The following is a 26,096-nucleotide window of genomic DNA, read 5'->3' on the forward strand; positions in this document are numbered from 1 at the left end:
TATGAATTCAACCTAAAAAGCCATAGAAGCATCCTTGAACATATGAATCAATTTCGTTCCCTCGCCACCAGACCCTTTGCCTCGACCGACCCACCCATTATCATGGCTCGTAACCAAGCCCGATTTAGATCGAAACCGTCTGGGATGAGCAATTAGGAACTCGAATCGGGAACCCGAGATGGTTCGAGCCCCCAAAAAGATTCGGGCCGGAGACTCAAAATGCCATCTCCCGAAGCCTGCCCGACTCGCCCATTTGCAACCAATTGGGGACAATCGAAATACATTGGATCTAACTGAAGGCCCACATTCATCCATAATGATCCGAACAACTCTTCATAGCCCAACCTTTTTGTGCACCCTAATTCTTATCCTTTCTCTCTCTCGGGCCTTGATTTGGGCCCAAGGCTCACGAATCAGGCCCAGCAGATAGTCAAACGGAGTGTGGTCAACGGCAGGATCGCCAGATTCTGTGTGGGGACTGGGCCAGTGCACTTTCTTTATTTTATTATTATTTTATTATATATTCTGAATTTTTAATTTATTTTTATTATTTTTCTGGATTTTTAATTCCCAGAAAAGGAATTAAAAACTAAATAAAAGGAAAATTAACGGAAAAGAGGGGTAGAAGAAGACGTGGAGATGAATGGGATAAGACGAGATAGCCGACACGGCTGACTCGGATCGGCGTCAATAAGTGTCACATCCGCTTCTTGTGGATAAGGCCACTTTTTGACCACTTCCTCGTACTTCTAAAACATAAATAATTTATTACCAAAAAAAAAAAATGCTGCTATTGCTTTTATATATAGATAACATTTTTCTGTGCTAGATCAACATTCGAGATAACGCCCTCTTTTTGTTTTTAATATTTCTTCTAATATTTCTTTTCTTTTTTTAACAAAAATATAAAAAAAAGAAAGGAAATTTACGAAACTAAAATAAAATTTCTCAATGATTTCAAGAGATGGGTTGTATCAATTTATTTTTACTCAGATTTATTTTTTTGTCGATCTTTCGATCATTTTATTGATCTAGAGGTGTAAGCTTAATCTTTACTCATAAGTGAACTCGTTAAAAATCTTCAAATATTTTCAATAAGTAAAATCACTAAAGCGACTTTGTTGAAATATTTTCAATAAGTATATTATCCAATCAATATTATATTCATTTGAGTAATTCATATAGTTTCAATCACTTTAATTACATGAAAGCAAACCACCAAACACGCTCCTCGCTCCTCCTCAACCCCAGGTGAGGCTTCATCACCAGCTACACAAGCAAACAAAAGAAAATCACTAAATTTGACCATACCAATTTCGAATAAATTTACACGTGGCCTGTTGTCGCTTGGCCCACCATTCCGGATAACGTTTCCACGTTGGTCCCCCTCCCCCCACCATATATAAATACGCACCGAAGACGGGCAGATCTCCACCATCATCATCAATTCATCCGATCTTCTCCAAAACCCACCGTTTCATCGGTTTCCAGGGTCGGTTCCAAGCTCTGTCCAAGTTCGAGTTCTTGTTCTTTCTGTGGGAGTTTGATTGTGGTGTTGCGAAAAAGGGAAGGGAAAATGCTGGGGATATTCAAGAAGGGCCTGGCTCACCCGCCACAGGAGCTCAACAGCCCGCACCCGATGCAGGCGGCGGCGGCGGCAACGAGGGAGCCCAAGTTCCCGAGGGAGATCTTGGAGGATTTCCTGGCTACCCATCAGTCCGGCAGCAGCGGCAGCAATGCCTTCTCGGTCAGCTTCGAAGACGGCGCCCTGCTCGCTTACGCTCGCCCCGAGAAGTCCTACTCGGTCCATCAAAGGTTAATCTCTCTCTTTCTTGAGAGCAGTAAGTTTAGAATGATGCACATTGGAGAGAGCAAGACTATAAATGTGACGCCTTTATAATGTGATTGATGGCAATTTCCCTTAATTGCATCTAAGCAAAGCTAGAATTGCAGATGAATTTGGAGTATAGTCGACGTCGCGTCTCATGTCGTGCTCATCAGGAGTCTTCTACTGTCTTAGCAATGCAAACCAGTGTTTCTGAATCAAAGTTCTTTTTTTTTTTTAAGGGAATTCTGAAATGGGAAGTTGTTGAATTTTGAGGTGAATGTGTTTTTTGGTCTTTCTGGGCAGATTGTTCTGCGGCATGGACGACATCTACTGCATCTTCCGGGGCAGCCTGAACAACCTGTGCAGCCTCATCAAGCAGTACGGCCTGAACAAGGGCGCGAACGAGGCCATGCTCGTGGTCGACGCCTACCGGACCCTCCGCGACCGGGGCCCGTACCCGGCCGACCAGGTCCTCAAGGACCTGGACGGCGACTACGGCTTCGTGCTCTATGACGGCAAGGCCAGGACCGTCTTCGCCGCATCCGTAGGCTCCTCCACAACATTCAATTCTGTTCATTTTAGCAACAAAAAAAAAAAAAAAGAAAAAGAGTTTTTTTTTTCAATCTGAATTTTTTTCCAATTCTTGATGATGAATATAGGGAGCGGAAGAAGGGGTGAGGCTGTTCTGGGGGGTTGCAGCAGACGGTTCTCTGGTGATCTCGGACAACCTGGAGGCTGTGAAAGGGAGCTGTGCCAAATCGTTTGCTCCATTCCCTGCAGGTTCGTATGCTGTAAATATCTCTCAATAATTAGGAAAATCGCAAGATTAATGATTTAAATTATTTAGAATTTTTCGAAAAAAAAAAAGGAGAGAATGTGCTTTATAATTAAATTAATGAAAAATGGCTTCTTTTTTATTTTTTATTTTAGATAATATGATTAATAATTAAATTACTGAAAATGTCTTTCAAGGTTTGTTTACTGTAAATATCTCTCAATAATTAGGAAAATCGCGACAGGTTTAAAAAAAGGAGAGAATATGCTCGATAATTGAATTACTGAAAATGGGCTTTTTAATTTTTAATTTTTTGTGGGGCAGGATGTATGTTTCATAGCGAGCATGGATTGATGAGCTTCGAACATCCAAGGAACAAGGTGAAGGCGATGCCAAGAATCGACAGCGAGGGAGTCATGTGTGGGGCCAATTTCAAGGTCGATGTGCAATCAAAGGTTCAAGCTATGCCACGTGTCGGGAGTGAAGCCGACTGGGCAGTTTGGGGCCAAAATGCAATATGATAATCCCTTAGGAAGAAACCCATTTTGAGCAAAGATCGAAAGTTTGATTCTACCTTTGTAATTTTCTTTTTGCAATTTCCTGCTTGGATTTTTCGTTGTTATTTCTTTATATATATATTATTTCCAATCTCGAGCTGACTTTGGTGGTTTCCCATTGGGAAAGTTGCACGTCTCTGCTGCTTTTGTACATGTTTGACCCTTTAGAACATTAATAAAAATGATTTGAATTTGGGACCGAAAATTAGGTTATAGAACATGAACTTAATTCGTTTGTATCTGAAATTTCGGTTTTCATCATATATCATCTTCATTGGAAGGTGTAATTGGTATTCCCCGGTTTTCAACGTTTTATATTTGTCGCGTTTGATTTGTTCGATGCGTTTATTTCATTGCTTCAAATTCTCCACTTGGAGTACATACTGCCCGATTCTTGATGATGAACAGCTTTTGGGTTACTGAGCAATTTGACTCAACTTGCATGTGGCAATCACCCAATTTTTGTTGGCTCATTCTCTCGAGAGATCGATGTGGATTGTGATATCAGACTGAAGATGGGCTATGTTCATTGACATGGTCTACTCAGCTTTGCTGCTCACATTTTAATTTTTCTTGCATTTCTACACATCAACTTTACAGAGTATCAAATAGATAAAGTGAGAGAAATGAATAAATCATTCCGAAAGCAAGAATGATCTCACGATAGCCAAAACGAGAATAAACAATCAGGAAGGTTTCCGCACTACATTTCAACTGGTCTACCCAATGATTTTACAATAGACAGGTAGAGAGCCGAAATATAACAAGAAGCATGAATAACCAACCAGCCATTCTAAAACAGCTTGTCGAATGGAATTTCGACAGTTTGGTAGCTTATATGAACAGTATTTAGAGTAAAATTCACTCTTTTTCGATTGTCAAGGCGATGCAAATGGATTTAACTACTTCATCACTAGCAACAGCTTCACAAGCAATCCAGTCAATAAGATGTAAAAGAGTCATCTACCTACAAGTGCACTATCTCTAGTGGGGAAAATCAGTCTTCCATTTTAGGGAAGGAAGAGAACATTGGCAGATATAACCCATTTAAGCTTTCAGACAGAAATTGGAGGTGAAAGTTAGCTGATGCACCAAACATTCTTTGTGCACATCCAGAAACTCAATCAGATTCTCACCAACAGGATTGACAAGTAGAAATCTGCACTAACTTGAGGTGTATATGTACAATGACCAAGCAATGGCTTGTCTATGAAGATCATCAAAATGCACCTTTTCTTGCAAATTTTGAACACAATGGAATCAGAGTTAAGTTATCTTCTGACAGCTGAATAGGACATGGGAAGATAGATCACTTGACATCCACGAAGATCTGCAAGTATCCAGAAGAAATCATTAAAACGAACCAACAGCATATCATGTGACCCGTCCAATACCAATAAATTAGATTACAAGATCCACCAAGTAAGAGATCCACCAAGTAAAAAACGACGTTGATTTTGTTGACAATTCCTAGTCAACACTAGAAATTCATATCGAGCATGGTATGTTGGACATGGCAGCTCAAGTATGTAGCAAAATCATTTTGTGAAAGACCTGTATGGCTTAATGCAATTATAATTGTGGGGAAAAAATTCATAGGAAATAATTTCATAGGAAACCTTCTTACTTTAGAAATTAAAGAGCATATGCTTGCGATAGGTACAAAGAGTTTTATCATGGAATTTATTCTTGACATGTAGAGCACTCTGCTTTTAGCAACACCAGAAGATTGCCGTGCCATACACAAGGCAATGTTCTTTATATGATCTATTTTCATCTAAGGAAAATGTATATAAAAAGCAAAACACAAATTTATTGATACTTTAAGAGAATTTGAATAGCTCTAATATTATCAGTCAATTAATTCTAGGCTTAGGAGATAATATTGTAAGAAACTAATTTCTAGAACTTTCATGTCCTTCTAACTTTTTAAACGGCCATGGTCAATTTGCCAAAAAAAATAAAAGAAAATAAAATATTGTAATTATTCATCATATGTGGTGCCACATTTTTTAACCTTTTCAAAGTGGTTTATATACTGACAGATAATGTCTAAAGAAGTCAGTGGTATGATGTCCAACAATAATGTGAAACATTAGTAATGAAGCATAACTTAAAGTTTGTTCACCTACTAAGTAAATTTCTCCGTGATTTTAAGGCAAATGTTGATTTTTATTTTCTGATTAGTCTGACTAATGTATGCTGATGAATCCAAACTTTATCTTGACTATGAAATGATATAAAGAAAAGCACTTACATCAAATACGTTACAAATGAAGCTCTTATTACACATATTAATCCCATATTTTATGGAAAATAAGGTCATCAAACATTAAGTTAAAGAAAAGGTTCCAGTTAACAACATTGGCCAACAAAAGTAATATGGTATATTTGGATTGAATATTGAAGAAAGAAATTACTTTAAAACAGTAGCATTAATTTGTTTGAAAAATGAAAAAGTAAAAAAAAAAAACCAAACAAACAAAAACAAAAGAAGAAAAAAGAGCAACGAGCTCCCTATGCAACACAATTTCACCTACTCTCACTTGGCTACTCTCCCTATTATGAGTTCAACACTTGGTCGACCGACCATGTTTAATGTACTAAGATTGTCTTCAAACCGAAGATATGCCAATTTTGTAAAAGCTAATTATGGATTCAGCAATCAGAATTAGTCCATTTAAACTCTCCAACATGAGACAAAGCCCAAAAAATATCAGGGAACCCAGTCATATGATATGGGCACAGCAACTTTCTGCATAGCCATTGCAAACAGAAAATCAAGAGGACATACCTCCCAATCTGGCAACAGATCATAACTTTTGGCCTCTGTTATGTCAAACACAGTAATGCCTGTAATTCTCTGAACTCCGAGTTTAGTAGCAATTAAATTCTGCACAAAATGAAGGTGACTGGAGAAATTACTTTTGGAAGAGAAAAAGTAGATAAGATATGAAAGGTACGAGCCAGACTTGAGGAATTAGCCAAATGAAATAAAAAAGGTACAGGCGACAGATATGTTGCATATAAATTGATGACATAGTCAAGTGTTCACTATTAATGAGAGATTCATTAAGCACTGTACTATTCATCTGCACAATTATATCATCAAGAACTGGAACAATTTGAGAAGAGAAAATAAGCAGCTCCTCCCCCCCCCCCCAAAAAAAAAAAAAAAAAAAACGAACAATCTAACAGCAAGTCCAAAAGGCAAAATTCTGACTTTGATGTGACATCAGTAGACCTAGTGAACATAAAGACACTGCAGCTAGCCCAGTCATATCATGAAAGGTACCTTGAGGTAAGGCCATGTTTTTGCCGGACATACTTCAATTTATGAATGTATAGCATTACTAAGGCAACAAATAAATTAAATTTGAGAATTGAGAAGCTAAGGAAATACTCATCAGACTCGGGCATGTTTGCTACATGATTAATGGATTGGAAATTAATGAATTGGAAAAAAAGTTTTTACTCAAACTGTTTTTTGTTATGCATGATGCCCCTCATAATATGTTAAACCTGACCTTAATTCTAATTGTGGATCACCTACTGCATGCAGATGCAAATGGGACTAAAAGTAACTTCTTCCACATTCTTGTATTCAATACATCATAAACTGACCAAATAACACTGGCAGGGGCACAATGCAGTGCGCATCATCAAAGAAAATCTACCATGATTCGTGAATCACAAATTTAGATAACAAGTTCCAAACCAAGCAGAAAAACCAGCATAGGAAGCTCAATTACTCAGAGAATAATTGCACTGTAGTAGATAAGACATCACAGAAGCTACACAAAGGTATAGTGAAAGAATCCACGTAAAAAGTTTGAAGAACATTTTCTGTACCAGTGCGAAATCTGATGAACCGAATGCCTCGACCTTTGGTAAAGCCTACAAGATTCAAATCAACATTTCAAAAAAATAAGTAATCAAAATCCTCACCGACATAAAAGGCACATATTTCCAAGTCACACCAATTTGACTTCCAATTAGATCCACCTGCCGCATGCTATCAGATGATGACACACGCTTAACATGTTACTCCTGAAAATACTCTCTCTCTCTCTCAGAGGCAGCACCAGACACATTTTCTGATTCCACTCATCCTATAGAATTCCCTTTCACCAGTATTATAACATGTATTTCCAGCATAAGAAAAAAGTGAATTTTTATACACAAAGCATGTTGAGGTCATCACCAGACATTAGGTAAGTCTACTTCGATACAGCTTTCAGTCCTGTCCAGGCCAGAATTGGTCAGCTATGGATGGGATATTCCAGTAATGAATGAAAGGTATGCATTTACAAATGGTGAGGAATTTGAATGAAAGATCCTAAGATGAGCACTAAGAGTACACATTTCCAACTTTAGGTATCCCTCAACACACTGCAAGCGGGACAAATATCATGCAAAGGAAGCTTTTAAAAGCTAGATAATCCAATTACCATCTTTTGAAGACCATTAACCATAACAGCCCTGTCCTCAGCTAATTCATTCTGCGATAACCAAACTTCAAAAGGACCCAAATCTCGGTCCATCAAGTTCATGAGATTGAAGTGTACCTGCAGCGTGCATTAGTAATAGTGCATTCCCAAATGTTTCTCGGCAAAGAAAAAAGCATTTTCTGGGAGAACATAACATTTAGGCAAGTTAGACTAATCAGGTTCATAAATTGAGAGGATGACTCCAATAGTCACTAAGAGAAGCATTGTAAATTCCTGATCAGCTGTGTCAAATTAATTCATCACAATGGTATGTGAAACTTTCTATTTATAGAGACAAATCTTGTGGCACAGTAATGATGGAACTAACCGAGAAGGATCTTCCCAAGTTAATATTGTTTGGAGACTCTACAACACGCAAGTCAATCTCTTTGCGGGTGATGGCCTACAAAAGAAAACAATTTGAGAAACAGATATAATCTTCAGTATCAGCTAGCGGTCAAAGTTACAATGGAACAACTTTAATAAAGGGCTCACATTGCAGTCTTTCAAATTTAAACATTTCAAGTTTACATAATGCATAGCCATGCCCTAACGGTTTTCCCCTCAAGATACATCCTCTCATAAAAGCACAAGTAGATTATCAGCTAAAATACCCCACGGTTTCGTAAACTGGTTAAATTTGCTTGTCTACTGTTACCATGGCATTTTCCAAGCAATAGCTTAAGTTATATGCCAGATCAACCATTCTATGACCCTTCATTTAATGGTACCAAAACATCACCACAAACAGACAATCCACAAGCAAAAGCATATCGCAGCCAGCTAAAATCTAAGTTCATCATTGACCCCAAACTAAAACAACCACTACAAAAAGAAAATTCAAAGTATGACTAAGTAACACAAAAGAGAATCTAAAGAAATGGAGCAAACAGAGCAACTGCAAACCACTACATAAAGAGCAAATACAAATACTTATTCTTTCTAAGTAATGGGCGTCAGATGAACTAAAATTTTCTATCCACAAGCTCGAAGGGGGACACTTACAGTCCCAAGAATCTGCTGTGTCTGTAAACGACCAGGTTCGCCCAGATTTGTGCGCCATGTGATCTGAAGCTTACCAAGAACATTATTTCCCTCAACTTTCATTTGTCCATTACTCTGCGAGGATGATTTCAACTGATAAAGATAGTTCTGAATTCCTCCACCTGATCTGATCAGGACCGGTGGCTTAAATACCTCTCTGTAAGTCAAAAAAATCATTGCCTCTTGGCATTCAATTTTTTTATGAATAGAACAGCATATAATCTGTGGATTATACTAAGAAATCCTTTACATACTTAGCTGGAGAATAAATCTCGGACTGGTGCTCATCAGCCTTTAAGATAGTTGCACCCCAGTATTGTGCTGGCTCAAAATCAACTTGGTCCATATACAAGTTCGATTTGGTGTGATTTTCAATGCACGCTTCCAGAAATGTAGTTTCCTGGTATATGTTTTCAAGTTGTCACATCCTAATAGGGAGGAGCAGCATACTGACATGTTTTGTCCTCAGCATATAGGGTATTTGTTGCATGGTATGAAAAAAATGTCAACCCAAAATAGTTAAAGGTTGAATCTCATAAATGTAGATAATGCAATGAACTTGATTATCAGCATTTGTGGAGCTGTCTTAACTAGGATTTTGGACAAAATCTTACTAGGTTGGACAGCTTCAAATATGCTCTGTGAGAGAAAGGCATGGTAGTTTGCAAGTTATGGTGATCAAGCTTATGCCTGAAAGGATCAAAGCAACATCCAATATGGACTACAGAGACAATTTCTAGCATGTCATAACAAGGAAATAAGTTTCCTTTCAACAGACTTCCGGACATTGTTATTATTCAACGAGGATTTGTAAGACAATCATCTCCTATAGGCCCTCTTATGAGAAAAGGATATGGCAGAGCACACAGGAGTCCAATATTGTAAAACAAAGAGACCCATGCAAACTCTGAAATGCTAAAGATATTCACCCGCGGGGGGGGCAGCAGAGAGAGAGAGAGATGAGGTGAATGAAAACAGAAAAAATCATTTTAAGAACCAAAACCAATAACCAATTAGCTAATTCGATCTTTTTCATTAAGCTATCTAATCTGATGAAAAATTAATTGCCACTAAAACTTCTGCAAAGAGCTAATAACAGGATCTAGCACGTCGTTCCTGTAAATGCAATATAACAACGAGATAAAAACCGTAACTTACATTAACTAATTAGCCAATCTCAACCTACCTTGACCACACGGACCTGCAAAGACAAAAGAAAAGAAAATAGTAAGAAGGATTTCAAACAATATATCATGCATAAACAACTGAGAAATTCGTCTACGCGTGCATAATGTTCAAATTTCAAGTATTAAAAGAAATACCATCTTGCAGCCAAATGAACACTAAGATGATACCTTTGTCCTCACGGAAAGTGGATTCGCAACAACGAATTTGAAAAACTGAGGAAGATATTTTCTTTCTCCTTCGCCGTCAGAATACAATGCCGTGCAAACCAGGCTGAAAAAAAGAAGAAGAAGATTAGCAAAACAGATGAGATGCACAAGTTTGAAGCATAGACACCTTAGCACACCTAGTTGGCAGCACACTCATAAAAGTACTTCATCGAAACAAAGTATAGCGAAACTCACGTGTGAGCTCCGAGTTCCTTCACATCATGTTCCACAATAAAATCATAACGCCCTCCCGCACGAATCGTTTCCACCGGAGACTTGGAAGTATCCAGAAGCAAAATCCGCTGCCTCTCGGTTTGAATTTCCGCCTGTAAACTAATCTTTCAGATAGACATACTAATTACCGACCAAAATTGAGTGTAAACATATCTATGCCCTCTCATCATCGACAATGCCATACGTAGGCAAGCAAACGGACACCGACCGAAGACAATAAAGCTCGATCATCGAACTACTCGACTGCGAAATCCGCATCTAAGAACCGAACGCACCGACCTTAATCGTGACGTCCCTGACTTCGAAGCTCGAGCTGTTGTTGATGCTGATGTAGCTGCAGAACGTCTCTCCCAAATAAATCGCCCTGCAAAACGCCCGAACAACAGCTCGAATCAGCGCACCGATCGAACCGACATCATTTCCGACGACACACGAATTCCTCTCCAAAGAGAAACTCCAATCCAAAACGACGAAGAAGAAGAGGAAGCACTCGAGATCGAGTCCGATCGATACCCGAAGGCCTGGGGGAGGAGGAGGAGGCCGGAGAGGCCCATGGCGTCGGCGGGGTGGCGGAGGAGGAAGCGGGAGCGGTAGGTGGGGTCGGCGGCGGCGGCGTCGGAGGGGAGGAGGTGGGAGGCGAGGAGGGAGGGGAGGCGGGAGGCGGCGAGGGGGTCGTCGAGGATGTCCTCGCCGGCGAGGAGATCGGAGGGGTGGACGAGGAGAGGGGGTTCGACGAGGAGGGAGGGGCGGCACAGCCGCATCACCCGGAAGGCCAGCGAGTGCGGCCCCTGCGTCGTGCTCATCTCTCTCTCTCTCTCTTTCCGATCGCCGCCGACGAAGAAGGAGATCGCTCTCTCTCTTTCCGATCGCCGCCGACGGAGAAGAAGATCTCTCTCTGAGATTCAGTTCGGTTTTGAAGTTGAGTAACGTCGGAGAAGTTCTTCAAACGCCGGACGATCGAAGCATCCAATTTTTACGATTTTAGAAAATATATATTTTAAAATAATCGCTCAATAAAAATAATTTCATCTATACATCTAGAAAAATAAAAATACATTTTCTGTTTATTTAACATTGTCTATTTTTTGAAACAAACGCGTTATAAGTTGGCACGACATGACAATATGAATTTTCCACACATGAATTTCACCATATTGGTAGCCAAAATTATTTTTTTGTGACACGACTTTCAGATGGCTGATTACCACATGTGAATACGAATTGTCCAGTTGCATAGGCCTTGAAGCAATAATCTTGCTTAATGAATTTAAAGAGAAAACAGAAATATGGTACGATTCTGCAGTCTTATATTATACATGAATAAGAGTAAGAACATTTTAATCACTTGACTTATTAAAATAAGGTACTCTTAATAACCATTTATATTTTCAAGAAGAATTTATGTCATTTCTATTCTAAAAAATAAAGAAATGGATTTTTGTTCACTCATTATTTTTGTTTCAAATCCATTCTCCGATCACTTCGACACTTTCAAAAATAGAAAAATTAATTAATGTTAGCAAACAGATTTTTTTTATTCCTTTTCAATTCCGAGGAACAAAAAGAACATGAATAAAAAGAAAATGATTACCAAATAGACCTTAAGTACGATAAACCATGACCAATGTGAATTAATCTGAATTACGACCACAGTCACGCCAGCCGACGCAAATCACCGGGATTTTATAGGCCGGCGCACCGCATCATTTGCCGCCTCTTTCCGGCATCCATTTGTCCCTGACGAATGCAGCAGGGAGAAAGAACCACTTCTTGACAGGCCAAGAATCACAAGGGCATAAACATAAGGAGAGACCTCCAATTTTAAGCCTCAAGTTCAGAGAAAGCGCAGGGAATTGCACTGCGATGTTTCTCCATTGAAGCATGACAAATTACGATATACTCGGGCCAGAAAAGAGAATTGCACATGTAGAACAAGATATAAATATCTCAGCTGTATGAATAGGCAAAATCAATTCCTTTACAGCAGTTTTTCAACATGTACTTGCCGCGCTATCTGCACTATGGTAATTTACACAGAAACACAACACGCGCTAGTAGAAGAAGGAACTGAACAGATCGCCACCTTCGAAGCGGCACCGTTCTCGCTGTCAAAGGTTAAGAATCTTCGCTGAAGCAAAGTTGTTCTACTGAAATACTACAATGTACAAAGATGCCTTGTCATCAGGCCTTCCCAAGGCAGCCAGCCCATCTCAACTTTCTCCCCAATACTGGAAGCCAAAAACATTGCCCTCTTGATAACCTTCCCAAAATTAACCATTTGGGATGAACTTGGCAAGGTCGTCGCATGCATGGAACATGGAACGGATCCAAAAATGGGAAGATAGGAGAAACATTCATTTACACACTGGAGGAGAAGGGATAGGGAACAAGGACCATTTACACAACTCGGACCCAAGCTCCACCACAGATGGGACATCCGTGAACCCACCGGCTGATCCAATAGGTCTCCCGCTCGTTTTGATTAGGTGGACTAGCAGAGCCCGGCGAAGCAAAAGCACTAGTCTGCCTCAAGCATCTCATGCATTTATACCACGTTCCATCCAGACCAGTTTTCCACATGGCTGTGATGACGTCCCTTCGAGATCCCATTATACCAAGATATGCGCCCAAGCCCACCGAGGTATTCAATCCAAAAGCGGCATCTCTCTCTGACATCCTTCGCTTCCTCGGCCATAAACTGAGGACCCCAGGATAAGCATCAAAAGCTTCCAAAGAGTTTGAGTTCAAACTTCCATTGCTCGATTTTGGGTTATCCTCAACTGGACCTGCATCATCTGGATCGGACCAAGGACCACCATACATGTTGCGCCTGTGCCACTCCTCAGCAGGCGGATGAAGTTCCAATTCACGAAGCAACAAACCAGCTGCATCTGCACCTCTAGGCCGGGGCATACTCTAGATAGTCCACCAGATAGAAAAAGGCACAACATACATCAGTTGTACACTAAACAGGAACTTCAGCACTTACAACAAGAATGCGGCACGTAAAATACAATCCTAAGTCTGATCCTTTTCAACCCAGTCTAGTGGCCTATCAATTAAGTAGAACCAAAATCCAAATTACATAATCAGTTCGAGCATGTAAGCACCTGCATCTTTGCCCATACAACAAACAAATAACCACCAGCAAATTTGCCAACATTCTAACTGGATACTACGACAACTTATGTGAAGCGAGAAAAATACAGAGTAAAAAGATAATACAGTACTAGAGTAAATCCAGTAATACCTGCATATATGGACCCAGCGATGCTTCCACAACTTCAGGCAATACAGTATAATTCCCTTCTATGTAATGCAATCGAACTTGAATGTTGCCAATCCCAACCTGAGAAACCGGCAAAGGATGTGGCAGAGTAGCTGTTCGGAGACACAGATCTCTAAGGATGAGAAAAAGGACCTTCACCTACACGACAAAGATGTCTTAAGTCTTCTACACAATATCCTTTCCTATTGCTGGGGTACAGAAAAAACATTGCATTGAAAATATATAAGTAAAATCTTGGCTATTCTTATAAATTCATCAATGAAAGACGGAACAACAAAACTGAGAGCTGCCAAAAGATGATTTGCACTTAAAAACAGAAGTCAAAAGCTCAAAGCAGGAAATTATTGGAAGTTAAGACCGAAAACTAAGCCTAATCTCTACCTCTTCGAATGTGTATCCTTGGCCAGCATTACCCGACCCCAATCTTGACCTTCCAGCAGAACCTTCTTCTGCTGCCTTTGACCCAGTCGCCGTCTGACCAGCTCGAGCTCCCTGACCTTCATCTGACCTGGTGATAGATGATGCTGGCTTCGTGGAAATAGAATTCATTTCTTCGACCTTGCCAGGGCCACCAGGCTGTGGTTTTTGCCCATTTGAGTCACTAATTCTCTGAGCAGTACTTGCAAAGCGAGGTAACTGGCTTCGCCGGAAGAAATAGCAAAAGAGAAGAAGTTGGCACAATCTGTGGAGGAAATGGCAGTCACCAATCAGTCTAACAGCTGGTGTTCCGGGAAACGTTCCTGTGTTGATACTGATTGGCATGAAGGATGATGGACCATTCATAGGGGGAGCTGCACCGGAGGCTCCTTCATTTGTGTTACTAATCTTGGCAATAGCTCCTTGTACCCAGGCATTTATCTGGGTGCTGCCAGAAGAGCTTGCAGTGCCACTTTGACCAGCTGAAGAGGAAAAGGAACACTAGAGAATAAGTGAGGCTGCTTAAGAAAAAACCATCGAAATTTACAGAAGCTCACCACTTAAGCAGTATAATATTTGCATGTTTCGCAATTCTAACCGTATAAAAAAAACACTAATCAGGCTGTGAATTGAACTTACCAAAGATGTTTCATATATGATTTATTACCCAACTTTTATTCTTCGGATCAATCAATTAATGACTTAAGACGATCTGCCTAGTATTAAACTATCAGTCAATGCCCTAAAAAACTTGGTTGAGGCTAAATAAACTCATACAGGCCAGATGAATCTACTACAACTTAATCAAATTTCAAAGGGATATGCAGCCATTCTTCTTCTTCTCTTTATTAGTATGCAATTTATAAGATTAAAGAGGGCAATAATGATTTGAGACTTCTTCAGATTATGTCTGGTGAGATTCAAGTATTAAGTCTCGTAACATCATTAATGTCATTACCTTGTCCATCATAAGAGACGTACAATAAAATTAGTACTTCAACACACACAAACGCAAACAGAGAAGACTTGAAAGACTGGAAGAATCACATCCTGAGAATTTACATTTTCCCACTAAGCAATTCCAGAATTTGCAATTGAGACAGGCACTCATGCTTTGATTCAATATTTTAACCACCATGGTGATATGAATGACTATCAAAGTTCTGTATGACCTAGAATTTTTCATCAATCCATCAAAATTGAGGTCTCAAAGAATAGAAAGTTCACATTAGAAGATCCCCAATTCAACCAAAGTCAACTCTTGAAAAGCAGCAAATTCATTACAAAGTGGAATGCATGTACCTTGACTTGTTGTTGGAGATGCTGATGTTTGGTTTGGACTAGTCACCATGTTCCGGTTACTGCCAGTTCCTGCATTGACAGCATGGCTAGCCAATGTGCGACAAAAACTAGCATAACGCCGTAATCGTGTGATAAAATGTGAAGCCAGATCAAGAACTGCATCAACATAAGCCTGCGAGACATCTTTGACAGTCAGAAACATGTATACTATTATATCTTTGTTTCAGCTAAAGTCAATTGCCATAATCTGGATAGAAGAAAAGGTCAACAACATGGGGGGAGACAGTTGGAGGGTACACGAAAAATGCAGTGTATTAGATGGCATTTGAAAGTGAACGCGGCCTTAAGAGAACTCTATGCAAGAGTATGTCATAGCCATTTATTTCACACATCAAATCACAATCTTGATATGTTTCATACATAGCATTATTTGAAAGCCAAAAGATATCTGGGCAACCACTTTTTCAGCAAAAGCTACCTTTCTTTACTTAAACCGCTTATTTGTCCTAGATCTTTTGTAAATGAATTTCACTATCACAGTGCCCATAATGGAATTTCAGTTTAGAAAAAAGACAGGAAGATGGTCATTGAAATAACGACTTAAAGCCATGGCAAAACACAGTCAGAAGATCTGCATTTCAAACTCCCATGTGACAACAAGGAGATCTAATATCAAAAATCAAAAGAAGGTGAAAGTACCTGTATACTAGGGACAAGTGCCGGGTCAACAGCCAGACCTTCAGGATCAATTCCAGAAAACATTTCACTAGAAGCCTGCCATGGCTCAAGTACTAATGCTGAAGGATTCACCAAAGCAGACTCAATACCCTTCCCCAGCATATCTAGCAACAACCTAGCTTGCATGTCTAGTACCATTGCCCTGACCTCTTGAGCATTTGTACCTTCCAAAAGCCGGCATTTTATACGGTCAAGGCTCTGCATGTGAATAACAAGTTCTGTTAACCAGGAGGGGAGACAATCTTTCAGCAACTCATCATACATACATGACACAAAGCAAATGGTAATGTCAGCTTAACACCCACCCCTTTCTTTTTCTCTCTTTTCCTTCCCCATTCTCTCTTCATGAATATGAGAAACGCAAGAACAAAATATATCCAAAAAGAAGCATATCACTTTGCAAACAGCTCAAAGTATGAGGAATTTGTTTCCCTCTCTATTTGTGCTAGCTTTTTCAATGGGAACAACTACTATCCTGGTCATTTCCTACTAAAAAATCCTACAAGCTTGTTATAATTATCAGTAACAGCTAACAGAGCCACTATTCAGAATAGTACCACACCTCTTACAATTATACTCAAATCTAAACCATTAACAACATCTGAGGAAAGTGAAAACCAGCATTGTCACTTGAAACTACAAAATATCCCCAGATAAATCTCTCCATAATTCGTTTGTGCAAACTCCAGAACTATTTTCGGGCATACAACCAAGCAGTTTTAATGTTTAGCAAGTAAGATTTGCATCTATATCAAAAGCTAAACCTTGTAACTTCAGGTCATCATGACCCATAGTCGAGCAACATAACAGAATTTACTCAGAACAAGAAAAACATGCTTTGACGGTTTACAATTTTGTCTTCAAACCAGACTATGTTATGGGAAAGCAGAGAAAAAATAGTTTAGTAATACTAGAAACTTATGCACCCAGTCCATGTCACATGAAGCCGTGATCATCTCAATAACCATCTAACCTGTCTACTTCAATTCTAAAGACTGCAACATCAGTATGCAAATTGGTCCAACTTACAGGTCCATACTGTTGCCTGTGCTGAGTTGAAGGAAGAGAATGGAAATCAGCATCCAAGACCGCAATGACACTATTGAGGGAAACTGAGAAAGCAGGAAGGAAGAAAGCAATTTATTATTAAGCAAGGAGCCATAACAGTGCAAATGCATTTTGGAAAGAATATAAAATAAAGAATGAAACTATAAGATTGGTATTCATGCTATGCACTGTTAATGCATCATCACCATGTCATTATATATTCTTTCCAGTAAAATTGAGATGATACAATCAGTTTGATAGGAAGCAAAGTCTTCTTGAGTAAATTTGTCGTGTTATGGTTGGATTAGATTGGTTGACTGTTTGAGGCAGATTTTCTGTTCAAATAGAAGAGAACTCCGCCAATCAGGGTCCTACAGTTGAAGGGGGTAAGATCAAAGTATCCGTTTTCTTCAAAATAATTGACTAAAAACTTATATTTTCAAGTTTGTTATTACCTAAATAATGCCTAAGAGTGATTAAGACTGCATAGGTAAAACAGTTAGAGATCTAGGGTTCACATCACCACTACTTTTGTAGTTCAGAAGACTCATACCCAAATTAACTCCTAAAGGACCAGCAGCAACTAGAAGTTACCGGAAACTAACAATCCAAAGATCTAAATTACCAAAGTTAGTTAATTGCAACCATCATTATTTTGAGATCGAATTGCTTTGGCTCTACCCATATAGGATAAAGCATATTAGGGCGCGTTTGGTAACATTTCTGTTTAAAAATTATTCTAGGAAAAAATAGAAACACTTTACATTCAGGGAACAATTTTTGAACAAAAAACGCGTTTAGTAAACTTGTTCCGGGAATAAAAATAAACAAAAACACGTTTGGTAAATTTGTATAATTTTTTTATTTCTTTTTTTTTAATATTTTCTTTCTTATTTCTTTTTCCTTTTATCTTTTTTTTTTTTTTTTCGGTCGCCGGCCTCGCCATGGCCGACGAGGGCGGCGGCCTCGCCCGGCCACGGCGAGGCTCCTTAGGGCCACAACAGGCGACGCCGACTGGCGGTGGCCCGGCCAGGCCAAGCCTCGCCGGCCGGCCGGGCGAGCTTAGCCTCATCGGATCCGGGCGAGATCGACCTCGCCCGGCCCGACCTCGCCGGCGGCCGGCGAGGCTCGGCCTTGCCACCGCCAAGTCGGCTCTGGCGGTGGCCGGCGGCCCGAGCCTCGCCGGCCTGGGCAAGCTCGGCCTCGCCGGATGCGGGGGCGAGATCGAGCTCGCCCGGCCGGCGTGAGGTCGGGCTCGCCGGGTCTGGGCGAGCTCGGGCTCGCCCGGCCAAGGCGAGCCCAGAGCTTCGCCAAGGGCCGGCGACACTCCGGCGAGTACGCCGGCCCCGACGGCCAAAGAAAAAAAAAAAGAAAGAAAAAGAAGAAGGAAAAAAAGAAAAAGAAATGTGTTTCTAAAATCGGTTTTGAAACAAGAAACAACTTTTTTTTGTTTCTTGTTTACATTCCAGATGTGTTTACGGGAACACAAAAACAATTTTGGAACAAAAACGCACCCAAACGCGTTTTTGTTCCTTTTGTTCCCAGGGAACAAAAAAACAGAAAAGTTGTTTAAAAACAAAAAAAGAAACGAAAACAAACGGGCCTTTAGTGTATCCCAACTAATACACATGCTTGCTCCCTGTAATAGAAAAGAAGGCAAAGGGACCAATAGTGATATCTAGAAAATATATGGCTAAGAAATCTTCACCAAGAAGCTATCAAGTACTGAGATCTTTTCTCGAGTGAGACATTTCATCATAATTAGCAGGTTTTTATCATATAAACAACCCTACTTAGAGATAAGGTTTGGTTGCTGTAATATCATCAAAATGGCCTGTAACATTTTCAAATTAGTTTCAATGCTTACCAATGCCACACTCGGCAGCACTCTGCGTGCAGCCAACAGCGTCCCACCAATCAACACCAACCATAAGACTCCACCAAAACCTGCATGGACATACAACAGATTCCATCATGCTAAACATTGTCATGCCCCCAAAATCCATATCAAGCTCCTTAAAGGATCAAGCAATAAGCACAGTTGAACAGTGGAAACTATTACTGAGAGATACTAGACCAACCTCTCAGCAATTGCACGTTCCCAGGTGGATGCGTTAGCCTTTAATTGACTACTAGGAAGAGCAGGAGGAAGGACACGAATAATCTTCAGTATGGTCTGGTCCTTCTTGCTGTCATGCCACACAGAAGCTGAACAGCAGCTTGTGGAAGAGAAGGCAGGAGCAGCAATTGCAGAGCCAACATTAATCTGGTAATTATCAACAGCTGCAAAGTTTGGCCCTGAAAAAATGTGGACCCCGCCTCGTAGAAAAGCAATAGCGATCTCTCCACCATGTGCAGAATAGACGATTCGAGCAAGTGTTCTGATATCACTTGGCAAGTCAAAGGGATCAAAAGAGACCCTTTTTGCCTTCTCAACATCAGAATCAGATGTCTTCGCAACATCAGATGTAGGTCCTGCGGCAAGTGATTGATGGGATCTGAAATCACTTGTTGGTGGTATGCTTGTGTCGACTTTTGATACCCAAACTGTTTGCATGGGTGCCTGCCCACCAAAACTAGAACTAGGGTTACCAAATATATGATGAATAACAACAGGCTGAAGAGATGATTCCCAGCGTTGTACTCTCCATCCTGTAATTGAAGGACCCTCATCCGGATCATAAGGGGACATGTACTGCCCTGAAAAATGAAGTATCAGTGGTTGGTAAATTCCTACTCAGGGCCCACTGGCAAATAATTCATCCTAACCAGCAAGAACATGAAAAAGAGGACAAAAAGTTACCCTCGACTATAACAATAGCTATAACGGAGCCGCCGCATGTAGGATCAAAGGCAACAGCTGTAACACCAGAACCCCATGTGGTGGTTGCGGCTGATTGTGCTGCGGCTTCAGGACTCACATAAGCAGAAAAGTTTGAAACGGGTGAACAATGCAGAGATACTGCGTCATTTAGATCTTGATCTGTCTGCCTTTTGCCTTGCTTCGCCTCAGACAATAAATACTCTTGCCAACTGAACAAATATGCTGCCAAAGGAGCAAAGCCAGCCCAATTGGGTGGATTGACCGAGGGCGGGACCCCAGGAGTTGCACTAACCTTCGGAGTTGCTTGAAATCCATTTCCAGGACCAGGAGTGACCTCCCACACAACAACAGTTGAAGGGTTTACAATTGGAACACCTGCAACATGCATCGCACCACTGTCTGTTATGATTGCATCAGCAGCCATGATCCCACTGGGACCAGCACCCAAGAGTCCTTTACTTGTGTGAAACCACTTTGGCGCAACACCACTTTGACTTGGAGGCCACTGGGACCAGTTTAACTGAACAGAACCAGATGAAAATACGGAACATACGCAGAGAAAATTGGGCCATCTAGCTGCAACAAGTTCATGTATCAGATATCCAAAACTCAAATTCAGAGAGAGAAGAAACTTGCAGGTCATCGTTGTCACAATGTCATAATTCTATATTCAAAAGGAGAGGTCATGCCCATGCTTCCTACATGGTTCACTATGGACTTTCTATATCTTTAATTAAAAGTATATATAACACCCAATGAAGTTATTAGGAGGCATAAATCAAAGAGCTTTCAATAAAGATTATACTCATACTATCATCTCTCTCAATCCTTAACGTACAACATTAAACTCCATTATCCAGAAGTCACCCTTCTGCAAAATTCCATTGTGGATTACAGCACCAGCACAGATACCTACACCTAATTGTGTTAGACTGAATAATGGATTTATTGATCAAGAGCATGAATTGAATCGAGCATGGATTGAATCAAAATGCAAAGACGGTAAAGATGAAAAGAAAGTACAATGCCAAATTTCTACCTCGAAAATTATCCAATCAAGGGGCTTGCTAGGTTTACTCTCATCCAAAAGTCAATCAGAGCTAAATCTCAGCAAAAATGGTTCTGCTTTTTGAACAACTAGTGATCCATGTGATATTATTACTTCATCCTTCTCAATGGTATGATGCCATAAATAAGCTCATCACAGCAATCAACATACCTGAAGTTTGCGACTGCTGAGAAAGGAATTTTTCCTCAAAAGTTGACTTCGAATTTGCAAGAGTACTAGATTTAGAGGAAAGCCACCTATACTGATTTTAAAACAAACGAAACAACAAATAGTGTTCAGGAGACTGATAATACAAACCAAGCTAACCATAGCTTATCGTAAAACCAATGTAGTAACATGCAAGATGGTGACACTGAACCATGGTAGACAAAAATGAAACAAGAACTAGATCACTTTGAAAGTAATGAAAAAATGGAGGAGGGAACAGACATCGCTTGTGGTTCATTTTTCATCAGGAAATGGCTTACTGGACCAGCAATACATCCTAAGCCTTCATTCCTAGAAAGCATCTCATACTAGAAGATATGCAAGGGCATGAAGCTACGTGATGCCAGACTTTTCTGACAATACAAGAATTTTAAGCATAATCAAGTACACAGGAATCATAGATAAGAAGGCTCTTCATAAGTTTATAAAAGAGAGAGAGACAAGGTGTCAAACATGTATCTTTGCTCATAGCACATGATTATACAGATTCCTCCATTCAATTTTTTAATGAAATAGATCAATCAATCATCACCGAGATAACATACTGGAGACACCCCAGATAACCACTTTGTAACAACAGCAATATCCTGCCGCCATTGATGCTCGCATTGCCAGCAGCTAGCATCCTTTACCAGATTAGCTGGCCCCTGAAAGAAAGAAATACACTGTAATTAGTGTACTCAAACATAATGAAAAAATTCGATGATGTACCCCATCTATTAAGATGGAGAAATAAGTTTATTGGCAAGATCTTGTGAAAAAAGGCCTTGAGTGTTTGAAGAAAACAATCCAGTAGGTTTGCTTACTTGAAATGGTTGAGTCCAGATAGTGACACTCCCATGAAAATTAGCTATTAGTAGTGCTCGAGGGCATGAGCTAGGGGACCATTCAATAAACTGAACAGAATCTCTTGGAGAATCTGCAGAAAATTCAAAGCAAGTACTTGTAATTCATAATATCCGGGCACATCCTTGAAAAGAAGGGAAGATATATGACCTATCAACGAAATAACAGACTAGGATCACAAAGATAAAGTTGAATGGAAATAAAGCAAGAAAAGAGTTCTACTCACCCCAGTGTTCTGGGGTAAGAACAGACATTTATGGTCAATCTGTTCAAAAGAGAAAATGAGAAAAATCTTTGTATCATCCGAACAAGGGGCAAACTAATCGAGCCATCAAGGAAGCAAGGCCCAACTTATCTTCAAGAACTTAAGTAACATACTTTTGAATGCAGAAAATATGATCCTTTTTGTAAACAACAATGGAAACACGATCATTGACTAGGAAAATAGTGCACTTTTCTCATGATAGTGTAAAGACCAAAGAACACATGTAGCAAATAATCCTCGCACTATGATCCTTGGATATATTATCTAAATGGATTAAACCTTTTAACCTGATAATGTTTAGAGATTGTGGAAGATGACAAAACATATAGCAAGAGGATAAATAAAAGTACCTGCTCTGACATTAAAAACAGCACACTCGGTTGGACGCTCAGGGATAACAATATGGATAGGAATCCAGAATGGTGGATTAGCAGTCGAACTGGAGATGGTACAAAAAAGAAATTACTAAATTAAGCCGATACTTCCACTGCCAAAGCACAACAGAGTAAAGGCTTCTTGCCCAATTCATTCAAAACTATCATGCATGCAGATCACAATATACCGAGTGTGTGTTTGGGGTGGCTTTTGCTTTTTCACATTTTGCTTTTGGCTTATGCCTTCTCTTCCTTTCAATTTTCACTTCTATCTCATATTGAGCACTTCAAAACTTTACAAATGTACATATATCAACCTTCAAGAGTCATTCAGAATTTTTCCTTATTTTTATAATTCAAAGAGTATGTTTTTTGGCCAGGAAAGCAAAATTTGGGAGCTAAAGCGACTAGCTACCTTTGGTAAGCTCCTCTAAATGCATAATTAAAAAAAATAAAATTCAAAAGATGGATTTTCATTTAGATAGCAGAATCAGCAGGTCTACCCCAATGTCCTGGGGTCTAGGTAGTGAGAACCGCAAAGAAACCACCAACCTTGGAATTCTCGCGCAAGTTTCAGATGCACAAGCTATTGCATTTAGCTTCCCACACCAAGCAACGGCACTGAACAAGAAAAAGAGAAGAAGTTAGTAGAAGATATGCAAGGATAACTGCACATCAATCATCACAGAAGCGCACATATGCTAGTGAACTCTAATGTCTTATATGCAATGACTGTATAAATCGTAAAACACAATCCGTTTTGACTCACATTTACCACCCACAGAATTTAACTGTACCTAAAGAAGTCAGCCGGAATAGCTTAAAATGTGCTCTACCCTACCATGCAAAATTTCTATATCCCTCTTTGAATCCAACCCTCTCCAGCAAACACTTACAAAGTCAATGATGCAGGCAACAGCTCCATAAAGTAACATCAGGTATACCGATGAAATGACAGCTAATTCTCCAACAGAAGCATATCCCTAGTTTTTGCTTTACCGGGAAAAAAATGGCAAATATAAATTCAAGACCAACTGTGAGCTTTTCAGTCTTTCCTCACAGACATCAAATTTGGGACTTACAACTTACAGCCAAGGAGAGAATGAAAGTTCGGACAGAAGAAGCTCACAACAAACATTCGAAACACTAGATGTAGACAATGCTAACCAAGCACCAAATGCACGTTAACAAACCAAAAACATACAATATAAACATCACCAGAAGAACCACATTCTACTAAGAAACCCATATAATGGAGAAATCACGATTCTGCTTTTAAGCTATTGCTATTCAAAACCACCCTCCATATTGGTGTTTTGACCAAAGAACAATAAGAATAATACTAATAAAGTGGCAAGTTCTCTTCAATTGTCTAAGAGGTTGATAAAAGTGATTATGTTTCCATTAACATGATGTCCATCGAACTGAATGACTGGTCCATCCGTATAAGGTTTTCAATATTTTCACCTCAGCCGAGTGTCATGTAAATTTCAAACTGAAATCTCCCAACCTGATATAAGGAGCCTCATTGAAAATTGAAGTTCAACATGAGAATCAACAAATTGAAGGTGGGAGATGACAGAAGACTGCAATTGACTCCAAATATATACAGTCCAGGAATTGGGTGGGCCATATAAGTAGCAATACTAAAATTCAAACACACATTCATACAGATTGCAATTGAAATTCTATTGCATGTTGTGCTTTGACTTGGCCTTTATAACCAATACGCTGTTCTCTGAAGTTTTTGTCTCCCCTACCATTAACTCACTTGACAAACTATTGCGGTTGTCCCTATGATCAGCTTGACCAGAATGCAATCAAGACACACCTACAGCCAGGTTTTGCTTATGTTTAGAGGAGACGATCGATTCTGTGTTGCCTCCCGAGATAGTTTTTTTTTTTTCATATGGAGAAATAATACCAAAAAAAAACTGCTTCCAACCTTGCATGGTTCAGGTCCGTACGAAAAAGTCTTCATTTGAGTGCCAAATTCAATCACAAACGCATACCTTTGTACATAAAATGTAGAAATGCTAAGGTAAAGTAATCCTACAACAGCCAATTTGTACTAAAATCAATTCATCCGCAATCATCACGCATGAAGAACATCAAAATCCTTGTTGATAATTGGAAACACATATATGCAACATCAACAACATCATCATCCCGAATTCGATGAGATTCCCAGCACTTCCTCTTTCGAAGTAACAAAAGACACTATTCCGCTGCAGCTAGTAGGCCGCAAACACACAGCTTTACAGAATTCCAACTAAATTACATCAATTCGATGCGCACTCATCCCAATTCAGCACAACCCCTCAGACCCTAATTACACGAGCCCCAATCCGGCCACCAACCTAACTCAACCCCGCCAAAAAGAATCACCTGAAATTGCGACACAGCTCGGGGACGCTCATCTTGTGCATCAAATTGGAGCGGGGCTGCTTCAGCCGGATCGCGAACACGGTGGCCGGGCTCACCGCGTCCTCCTCCATCGGCTCCTCCTCCTCCGCCGCCCCGCGATCCTCCTCGCCGGCCTCCTCCTCCTCCTCCGCCGCAACGACTTCAACAACTGCTCCTCCTCCTCCTCCTCCTGCCGCAAAGGTCTCGGCTTTATCGGCCGGGGGTGCCGGCGGGGGCGGCGGGGGGGGGGATATGGCGGCCTCGAGCGACGGCGGGGCCACGGCGGGGGATCTTCCTCGGAGGCGGCCTGACTCATCTCCGAGGGGACCCCCAAGGCCGAGGCTTTATAAGCCAAGGAGGCAGGGGGGGCAGCAGGAGGAGAGAAGGGGAGGAAGAAAAAAGGTGGGTCGTGAGTGGTGGGAAAGTCGCGATTGAAGGCGACAGGTAAACACTGTGAAGGAAAAGAGGAGAGAGAGAGAGAGAGAGGGGCTAGTGGGGTTCGAGCTGTGCTGGTGTGGGAGACTGTGATTGGGTTCTGGGGGCTTGTGGGAATTCTTTATTAGGGTTTTCCCGTGGGGGGGTGAATTTGGGGGAAGAATCTGGGCTCGATTTTGGAGTTAGAGAGAGAGAGAGAGAGAGAGAGAGAGAGAAACAAGGGTAGAGAGAGAAGGAAGGTGGGCGGGGGGGCGCTCGATTTGTCAAGGTCTGGGCTTTGTGCGCTAGAAAGCGAGGGGAGATAGGGAGGGATGATGGGTTGGCTGCTTTTGCTTGGAAGACGGAAGCTTTCGGTTTGAATTTTGAGGACAGAGAGAGAGAGAGAGAGAGAGAGAGAGACGGGAAATGAACAGGGGAGAAGAGGGCGTCAGCAGAGAGAGAGAGAGAGAGAGAGAGATTCTCAGTGTGTCCGACCAGTCGACATGGGGAAGGTGCGGCGGTTCCTACTTCCTTCCTCGGTGCTGCTCACGTGCTTCTTCTTTCTTCCTCCTCCTC

The 26,096-nt window shown here is 40.6% G+C and overlaps 3 protein-coding genes across 5 annotated transcripts; 1 reads left to right on the forward strand and 2 right to left on the reverse strand.

Annotated features, from left to right (window-relative positions):
* Positions 1 to 1,435: 1,435 nt before the first annotated feature.
* LOC104441028 (stem-specific protein TSJT1-like) lies at positions 1,436 to 3,365 on the forward strand. Its single transcript, XM_010054026.3, has 4 exons — positions 1,436 to 1,815; positions 2,132 to 2,372; positions 2,488 to 2,608; positions 2,928 to 3,365. The coding sequence occupies exons 1-4, from the start codon at positions 1,577 to 1,579 to the stop codon at positions 3,122 to 3,124; spliced, it is 798 nt and encodes a 265-aa protein (XP_010052328.2). The 5' UTR covers positions 1,436 to 1,576; the 3' UTR covers positions 3,125 to 3,365.
* A 660-nt stretch (positions 3,366 to 4,025) lies between these two features.
* Positions 4,026 to 11,275, reverse strand: LOC104441030 (trafficking protein particle complex subunit 13). Its single transcript, XM_010054030.3, has 12 exons — positions 10,836 to 11,275; positions 10,602 to 10,686; positions 10,284 to 10,414; positions 10,050 to 10,152; positions 9,881 to 9,895; positions 8,949 to 9,094; positions 8,656 to 8,851; positions 7,979 to 8,053; positions 7,612 to 7,728; positions 7,013 to 7,057; positions 5,955 to 6,053; positions 4,026 to 4,490 (listed from the first exon to the last, which is right to left on the reverse strand). The coding sequence occupies exons 1-12, from the start codon at positions 11,123 to 11,125 to the stop codon at positions 4,470 to 4,472; spliced, it is 1,323 nt and encodes a 440-aa protein (XP_010052332.1). The 5' UTR covers positions 11,126 to 11,275; the 3' UTR covers positions 4,026 to 4,469.
* Positions 11,276 to 12,247: 972 nt separating this feature from the next.
* On the reverse strand, positions 12,248 to 25,896 carry LOC104442640 (mediator of RNA polymerase II transcription subunit 16). 3 transcript variants are annotated; one of them, XM_018871853.2, is made up of 15 exons: positions 25,089 to 25,896; positions 23,253 to 23,321; positions 22,677 to 22,765; positions 22,022 to 22,134; positions 21,761 to 21,862; positions 21,159 to 21,249; positions 19,919 to 20,515; positions 19,197 to 19,815; positions 18,983 to 19,062; positions 17,098 to 17,180; positions 16,030 to 16,266; positions 15,331 to 15,502; positions 13,993 to 14,510; positions 13,573 to 13,749; positions 12,248 to 13,238 (listed from the first exon to the last, which is right to left on the reverse strand). In XM_018871853.2, exons 1-15 carry the CDS (start codon positions 25,196 to 25,198, stop codon positions 12,720 to 12,722), a joined length of 3,576 nt encoding a protein of 1,191 aa, XP_018727398.1. In that variant the 5' UTR covers positions 25,199 to 25,896; the 3' UTR covers positions 12,248 to 12,719. The 3 variants fall into 3 exon arrangements, with proteins under 3 accessions (XP_018727398.1, XP_018727399.1, XP_018727400.1); XM_018871854.2 differs by lacking the exons at positions 23,253 to 23,321; positions 25,089 to 25,896 and adding an exon at positions 22,288 to 22,326; XM_018871855.2 differs by lacking the exons at positions 22,677 to 22,765; positions 23,253 to 23,321; positions 25,089 to 25,896 and having other exon boundaries at positions 21,159 to 21,244; positions 22,022 to 22,138.
* Between the last annotated feature and the right edge of the window lie 200 nt (positions 25,897 to 26,096).

Source organism: Eucalyptus grandis, chromosome 4, assembly GCF_016545825.1.
Source record: "Eucalyptus grandis isolate ANBG69807.140 chromosome 4, ASM1654582v1, whole genome shotgun sequence".
Classification (NCBI taxonomy): Eukaryota; Viridiplantae; Streptophyta; class Magnoliopsida; order Myrtales; family Myrtaceae; genus Eucalyptus; species Eucalyptus grandis.